At 45.0% G+C, this 8,927-nt stretch overlaps 1 protein-coding gene across 1 annotated transcript in view; it reads right to left on the bottom strand.

The window, feature by feature from the left end:
* LOC119309912 (F-box/FBD/LRR-repeat protein At1g13570-like) overlaps nt 1-8,625 on the bottom strand; it is a 16,508-nt gene extending 7,883 nt beyond the window's left edge. The window contains exon 1 of the mRNA XM_037585814.1: nt 7,988-8,625. Coding sequence (XP_037441711.1) covers nt 7,988-8,625 — 638 coding nt within the window. The remainder of the gene's footprint in view (nt 1-7,987) is intronic.
* Between the last annotated feature and the right edge of the window lie 302 nt (nt 8,626-8,927).

The raw sequence follows: 8,927 nt of genomic DNA, 5'->3' as shown, positions 1-8,927 counted from the left end.
GCCAGGGAAAAAATATGACAGAGATGATTTTTGGACGACCGAACGCCTCGGACGTCCAGGGCCAAGAGACCAGAAAGTATTTTACGGACGTCCGGAGAGGCCGGACGACCAGGCTAAGTTCAACAGAGAAGAATTTACGGACGTCCGGAGGCTTACGGACGTTCGGCGTTCCGGCGCCAAGGCCAGCGAAGGAGACCACAGAGAATTCTACGGACGTCCGGTAAACCACGGACGCCCGACGCCAGAATTGTTAAGAGGTCAAGGTGCAAGTGTATGTGCTGTTGATCAGGATGAGGAGAAGACGATTAGCGTCCATAGTAAGAATTTCTTATTAAGTAACTAGTACCCTATCTCAATTAATAATAACCATATACTACTCCAATATAGTTCTAATGATATGAGTGGTGGCTACTGCCACCATGTATGAGTAGACGTGACATGACACGGAAAGATTTGAACTTTGAGTGCATAATCACTACTCCATCATGGAAAGCACCATATTTAGATGTTATGGTAGCTTTGAGAGTGTTTGTTCTTTTTATGCATTTCATAGGATGAGGATACTCATGAGTTGAGTGTCTCCCCCTACATATATGCCTACATCAAGACAAGACATTAATTTTATGCATGAATGGGTACTATATTTCACATAATATTGTCAAGCTCCAAGATACCAAGTTCACGCCTAAGTCGACAAAACCTTGCTTCATCCAATGGTTTGGTGAAAATATCCGCCAATTGCAAATCTGTACCAATGTGATCAATGTGAATATCACCCTTCTCAACATGATCTCTCAAGAAGTGATACCTAATATCAATGTGCTTGGTGCGGAGATGATCCTTGGGGTTCTCAGCAATGTTGATGGCACTTTCATTATCACACAGAAGAGGCACATGTTTGTAGGTGATACCGTAATCCTTCAAAGTTTGCCTCATCCATAATAACTGAGTTGCACAACTGGCTGCGCAATGTATTCAGCTTCTGCGGTAGAGAGGGCAATACAATTTTGTTTCTTCGAAGACCAACTTACCAAGGAGCGTCCAAGAAACTGACATGCACCGGATGTGGACTTACGATCCACTTTGTCTCCATCCCAATCCGCATCCGTGTACCCAACGAGATCAAACTTAGCATCCTTGGGGTACCATAGACCCAACTTTGGGGTGTGAACAAGGTATTTAAGAATATGCTTAACCGCCTTATGATGACTTTCCCTAGGGGAAGCTTGAAATCTAGCACACATGCATACACTAAACATAATGTCTGGTCTAGATGCACAAAGATAAAGCAACGAACCAATCATAGAGCGGTATTTAGATGGGTCGAAGGGGATATCGTTTGTGTCTTCAATGAGTGTTATTTTGGTTGACATGGGTGTCTTGCATGGACTAGCATCAGACATACCAAACTTCTCTAGGATATCCTTGAGGTATTTTGCTTGAGACAAGAAAATTCCTTCTTGAAATTGTTGAATTTGAAATCCGAGCAAGAACTTCAAATCCGCATTGAGTGACATTTCAAAATTCTTGGTCATTGAAGCCGCAAACTTCTTGCACAAATGAATGTTAGGAGAACCAAAAATGATATCATCTACATAGATTTGGCATAAGATCAAATCACCCTTATCCCTCTTAGTAAAAAGAGTGGGATCGATCACCCCTCTCACAAAACCATCATCAAGTAGAAACTTCTTTAAATGATCATACCAAGCACGAGGTGCTTGTTTGAGGCCATACAAAGCCTTATGAAGTTTGTACACATAGTCTTTGTGATTGGGGTCAACGAACCCAGGTGGTTGTGACACATATACTTCTTCTTGTAGAGGACCGTTAAGGAAAGCACTCTTCACATCCATGTAAAACCATTGAAAGCGGCATAAGCAAGTAAGATGCGAATGGATTCAAGACGGGCAACTGGGGCAAAGGTCTCACCAAAGTCCAAACCTTCAAATTTTGAGTACCCTTGCGCCACTAACCTTGCCTTGTTGCAGATGATTACACCATTCTCATCTTGTTTGTTCTTGAAAATCCATTTTGTTCCAATGACGTTCTGCTCGGTAGGTGGCCTCTTGACTAATGACCACACTTGGTTGCGTTCAAAATTGTTCAACTCTTCTTGCATAGCAACGAGCCAATCGTTGTCCATCAATGCATCTTGTACCTTGAGGGGCTCAACACTAGACACAAACGAGAAGTGAGCACAAGAGTTTGTCAAATGTTTACGAGTGACTCTACCTTCCGATATGCCGGTGAGAATTTTGTCAACATCAACACGACCGGCCACTCGAGGCATGATGGAGGTAAGGGTTTCACGAGGTTCAACTTCATGTCCATCATCCATGTCCTCAACATATAGATCATTAATGTGTGGAGGAAGATCTTCTTGTTCATATTGCATTTGGTGAGGTTCATCATCAATGATTGGACTTTCTTGTTCTTGCCCTTGATGATGATCTTGTTCTTAAAGATTATCATGAAGAGAAACTTGATCATCTTCTTCTACTTGGGCTCAGGGCATCGGTTGAGCAATAGGAACTTGTGAAGGTATGGGTGTTGAAGTAGTTTGATGATGTGTGAGACTTCCATCTTCTTCTTCATCATCATGAGGTTCTTGTTCCATAGGAAGAAGTGCACCAACACCCATGGTCAAAATATCTTGAGACGAATCTTCTTCACCTGCATCACTTAGATCAACTTGCTCCCCATGGGAGCCATTAAATTCATCAAACACCACGTCACAAGTTTCTACAACACATCCATTGGATTTGTTGTAGACTCTATAGGCGTGAGAGTTTGATCCATAGCCAACAAATATGCCCTCGATCATTTTGGATTGAAATTTTCCTAACCGTTCTCTTTTTTTTAAGGATGAAACATTTGCACCCAAATACACGAAAGTACTTGACATTTGGCTTGTTCACAGTTAGAAGCTCATATGGAGTCTTTTCCAATATAGTGCGGAGGAAAAGCCGGTTTGATGCATGGCATGCCGTGTTGACAGCTTCGGCCCAAAAACTATGCGGTGACTTGTATTCATCCAACATGGATCTTGCCATCTCTACAAGTGTATGGTTTTTCCTTTCGGCTACACCATTTTGCTGAGGAGTGTATGGAGCTGAGTATTGATGCTCAATCCCTTCATCACTAAGGAATTCTTCCAAGGTATAGTTCTTGAATTCTGAGCCATTGTCACTTCTTATTGCTAACATTTCTTTGTCAAATTTACGTTGTGATTGCTTGGCAAAATCAATGAAGGTGATCTTCGTCTCATCCTTGGACTTGAGGAAGAACACCCATGTATATCTTGAGTAATCATCAACAACGACAAGTCCATAATTTTTCCCACCAAGACTATCCCATGATGAAGGCCCAAAGAGATTCACATGAAGGAGCTCCAGGGGCCTTGAAGTAGACACACTGTTCTTGGGTGGGTGCTTCGATTGATGTTGCTTCCCGGCTATGCATGCACTACACACACGATCTTTCTCAAAAGAGACATTGGTTAGTCCAAGGATGTGATTCCCTTTTAAGAGATCTTGAAGATTTCTCATGCCGACATGGGCTAGCCGGCGATGCCATAGCCACCCCTTGTCGTCCTTGGCCATTAGACAAGTTGCATGGAATGTGCTCTCTTTCGAGAAATCAACCGTGTAAAGGTTGCCATCCAACTCTCCAACAAAGGCCACTTCAAGAGTATCTCTCTTAAAGACTTTCACATCCGTTAGTCCAAAGAGTGTATCATAACCAACAGATGCCAATTGGCAAACAGAAAGTAAATGGTATTTAAGGGATTGGACAAGCATGACATTTGCAAGAGACATGTCATTTGTGATAGCCACCTTGCCCAACCTGAGTACCTGTCCTTTTGAACCTCCACCAAACATAATGCTCATGAAAGGTTGAATAGCTTCCATGAAATCATAGAGTAATTTTCTATCTTCGGTCATGTGATTTGTACATCCACTATCAATCACCCATGTTACTCCACCGGAGAAGTCAACCTACACCCAATTAAGACTTGGTTAGAGGCACCCATTTTGCAATGGGACCTCTCAAGTTAGTCACAAGGGTCTTAGGGACCCAAATAGCATAGAACCATAATGCATTTCGAGGACCAACAAATTTTGCATAAACTTCTCCATCCTTGGTCTTACAAAGTACATAGGATGGAGGCATGAACTCTTTAGGCTTGTTTAGAGTGGGCATGCCCCTTGTGGCCTTCCCACTCACAACCTTACCTTTCTCCTTGTGCCCTTCTCGTACAAATGTTTCCTTTAGAGGGGTTGTGCACTTTTGAGAGGACGTCTTCTTCTTGGTTGTGCTTGGGTTAAACCCAAGTCCCTCTTTGGCAAACACCTCATTGTGTTGACTCAATATCTCATCAAGATTCTTTTGCCCTTGAGCACATGTCATGAGACCTTTCTCGATTTGAGCCTTGAGAAAGCGATTTTCCTCAAGAATACATGCTAGATCACTACTAGAGTTAGTAGTACAAGCATCAACATTGATAATAGGAGAAGAGTAAGCCTTGGCTAGAGTCTCAAGATAAGTAAGTCTGAGCATTTCAAAACTCTTTGTAAGAACTGTGAGCTCTCCTTCCTTAGTCTTGAGAGACACGGATAGAAGCTCACAATCCTTAGAGAGAGAAGCATGAGACTTCACAAGCTTACTTTTATCATTCATCAACTCTCCGCAAGAGTCAATAGCCTTTTTCAAGGAGGCAAGATCATTAGTATGAACATCAATATTTGCACCAATTTTTAAGCATAGTTCATCATTTCGTGCTTCCTCATATTGGACTTTCCGCTCAAGGATTTCACATTTTTCCTTTTCCTCGGTGACGAGGGTTTCAAGTTCCTTAATGGTGATGGTGTGCTTACTCACCATCTCCATAAGCATGCGAAACATAGTGAGCTTCTTTCCTTTGAGGGAACACATGAACTTATTAAGTTTAGCAAGCATAGGATCATCTAGATTATCATCCTCATAGCTATCCTGTGCATCAAGATACTCATCACTAGGAGTAGAAGGAGTGAAAAGAGGAGGAGTTGATCGTGGAGTTACCTTGACCTTGTCAGGAGAGCTTTGGTCCTCTCCATCTTCTATCACGGCCTTTGCCATTAGACACTTGTGAGCATTGCCCTTGTAATCCTTCATGTAGTTGTAGGTGACCACATCACCACTCTTGTTTACTAACCTCAAGGTGTTTTGAGAGTCTTGAGCAACTCCAGCAACACCACTAACATCATCCGGATCGGATTCTTCTTGAGAAACCATTGCTTTCCCATCTCTCTTCTTGAGCTTGGAGTTCAACGGATTTGGCAACTTCTTCTTAGGAAAGGTCTTGGGAAACCTTGGTTTATCTTCTCTCCTCTCATAAGGGCACTCATTGGAGAAGTGGTTGGTTTCCTCATAGTTGTAGCGTTTTCTTACTTTCTTCTTTTGAAATCTTCCCTTGAATTTTCCCGCGCTATACTTCTTGACAAAGAGAGCCATGTCTTCATATGAAGGACCCTCATCGGATTCAATCTCATCACCATCTTCATCATCATCATCTTCTTCTTCTTCCTCATTTTGCGCATCTTCACATACAAGCTTGGCCTTCAATGCGAGATTGATCTTTGATGATGGGGTACCATGCATGGCAACATGTTTTGTGGCATTTGCCTTTGACTCTTCAAATAGTTGGAAGGTGGATATGATGTCATATGTAGTCATTTCCTTGAAGGTATGGTGTTGTCTTATGTCCCACACCATTTGATGATGATATGGGGCGAGAGCATGAAGTAACTTATCGACAAGGAATCGCTTAGTCATGTTGAATCCATCTTGTGTCTTGTCACACTCACATGACTCAATGTCGGCAATGAGTGTCATGAGGCGCTCATGGAGTTGATTGGGGGTTTCACCTTTCTCCATACAAAATTTTTGCAATTGCCCCTTGGCAATTTCATATTGAGCACTCCGGAGGGTAGAGGTGCCAGTCTTGGATCTTATAACACTTTCCCATAGTTCCTTGGCACTTGTGATGCGTATGAACGGTCTCCTTTGCTTTTCATCCATACCTCTCCTTATACACATGATTGCAGTGTCATTGAGATTCTTATAATAAATTTCTCTTGGTGTAGGGTTCTTTGGATCAACCACATGATAGCCATACTCCAAGATCTCCAGCATCTCATCGTTTCCATGTCGAAGATGATCCTGCATAGCAACTCTCCACAAAGCAAAATCGGAAGTGGCACTAAGTAAAGGAGGTTTGCCTTGAGGATTATATCTTGGTTTCTCAACCTGAGGTCTTGCATAAAGCCAAGGAACACTGGTGTGTTCATTGCTAGGAGGTTGTTGACCAAGTGACGGAGTAGGCACAGTTGGCCTCGAAGTCGCACCACCCGAGAGTGGTGCAAGCATTGTGGATAACGTGGCTAATCTCAGTTGGACCAAGGCCTCAAGAGAAGCCTCATACTCCTCTTTTTGCTTAGCAAGGGCCCGTTCCAGATCCTCAGATGTAAAGGACTTGACTTCATAAGAAGCCTCGCCTTTATCCATAGGATCTGCAACCAGGGGAGTCCCATCCGGGTTCATCTCGCTCTAGGGTGGTTAAGCCACAAGAATAGAGCACGAGGCTCTGATACCAATTGAAAGGATCGAGATGGACCTAGAGGGGGGTGAATAGGTACAATTACAAATTCTAATTATTCCTTAGCAATTTTAGGCAATGATGCAGAATATGAAGGTGAGCCTAACAATTGCAAGTGAGTACTAAGTACTAAGAAAGTAACACAAGTACACGAGTAAGCAACCTCAATATGATGTAAGTAAGTGCAAAGAGACAAGTAACCACAAGTAGAGAGTTAGGGTTAGGAATAACCGCAACTCCGGGAGACGAGGATGTATGCCGATGTTCACTTCCTTGGAGGGAAGCTAGTCACCATTAGAGAGGTGGATGTTACCATGAAGGCACACCAATGCCACGAAGGCTCACCCTATTCTCCCTTTGAGACACCACAGAGGTGTTTCTCAACCACTAATGGTAGACCTTGGGGTGATCTCCAAACCCTTACAAACTTTCCGGGGGTAATCACAAAGGTTGATTCCTCTCTGAAAGACTCCTACCGCCTAGGAGTCTCCAACCTCCAAGAGTAATAAGAACGTTGGGGGAAATCTCAAGACTTGCTCAAATCACAAATTCCTTTGGTGCAAAGAAGGGGAAGGAGTGGATCTATCACTTGATCGGAGAACTTCTCTCAAAGGCTCCTAAATCACTTGGGGATCTAGGTTTTGATGTAGGTGATTGAGAGAGAGTGTGAAGAGTGTTCTTGGCAAGCTCAAAGTGAAATGGTCAACCTATCCCATGGAAGGGAAAGGAATATATATAGTGGATGTGAAAAGGTGACCGTTTGGGACACATAAGTGCACAAGATAGGTCGGATGTCCGGACAACATCCGACGTCCGGTCGTACAAATAAGTCCGGACGTCCGACAGTCATCGGACGTCCGACCACTGTGAATATGTGAGCTACGTACCAGTACACAGGACACGGACGTCCGAGACGGGCCGGACATCCGGAGCCCGGACGACCGGAGAGTCCGGAAATCCGTAAATACGGTTCTGTTAAAGGAACACCGGACGACCGGAGGGAGCCGAACGTTCGAACATCTAAGAGATACCGGACGTCCGTAGAGCATCGGACGTCCGGAGACAAAAAATAGGAGCTGTGTATTTTGAGCAAGTCTTTCACTAGATCCAACGGTCCCCTCTTAATAGTGTGGGATCCCTATACTCAAGAACAAACCATAAACAAAGTCCATGTCTTGTATCTTCATTCTTGAATTATACCCTTTTTGTCCCTAGTCATGATCCATACACACGGTCTTTGGGACATAATCCTGAGATATACTTGATAAACATGATTAGACCCTAACATACATGTTGTCATCAACATCAAAATATGATTAAGGGCATGATTGCACTTTCAGGAGGAACCGCAGATTAGGCCCCTGAATCATCCACTTTTTGAAGTCACCAGAGATGTCCACATGCTGAAGTGTCGGCTCCTCGAGCAGCTGTGAGATTGCAATTGCAATGATCTCCTCCAGTTGGTACTGGCCATTTTCCAGCAGGTCGACCCTACGCAGACTAAGGTTCCTTAGCTCTGGCAAACCTTTGAATCCCCGGGGTAGCAGCGGGATGGCGCAGTACGAGAGATGGAGGGAGGTGAGCCGGCCGCAGGTGAAGACGGAGGAGGGGAGGGTCAGGGAACCGGAGATGTCGAGGATCTCAATGGCCCGGCGGGAGAGGACGAGGAGCCAGTCGTGGATGCGGCTGGACTCGTCGATGAAGGCACGGAAGAGCCGGACGCGGCCGGGGCAACAAAGGAGGATGCTGTCGACGGCCCTCTTGTGCTCGAGGCCGTCCTCGAAGTCGAGATCTAGCCATGCAAGAGCCTCCCATCGGCGTCGCCACGCGCAGGAGAGCGCCGACGTGCGGACGGCATCGCGGGGGCCGACGCGGCTGAGGATGTCGTCGAGGACGTCCGTTGGCAGGGAGATCATGGAGTCCGCCTCCGCCATGGAGAACTCAATCACCGGATGCGGCCTGTAGGAGCGGCGCGGCGGCGGCATTGCTCCGGTGACCGACACTGGGGGAGCTGCATGTGCCTGGGAGAGCGGGGGCAAAATTGAGGACTGGAGGCGCTCGGCAGCGAGTTAATTGCTGGAAACCATCACATTTGTGGCTAGGATACTCCAAAACTACCGCTTTAGTCAAAAATCACGAAAGACCACCACTTCTGCCCCAAGTGGATAACAAATCGCACTGATTCGAAATTGAGCACGTCTAACAGCAAACCTGACGGGTGGGACCGTTGGTGTGGCAAAGACTAATCCTAGTCGATCTTTGACCAGCTGAGGTGGACGGGGGTCCC

The sequence above is a fragment of the Triticum dicoccoides genome, chromosome 5B (assembly GCF_002162155.2).
Source record: "Triticum dicoccoides isolate Atlit2015 ecotype Zavitan chromosome 5B, WEW_v2.0, whole genome shotgun sequence".
In the NCBI taxonomy this organism is placed as follows: Eukaryota; Viridiplantae; Streptophyta; class Magnoliopsida; order Poales; family Poaceae; genus Triticum; species Triticum dicoccoides.
The sequence above is the reverse complement of the archived record's forward strand: the minus strand, read 5'-3'. Positions and strand labels throughout refer to the sequence as shown.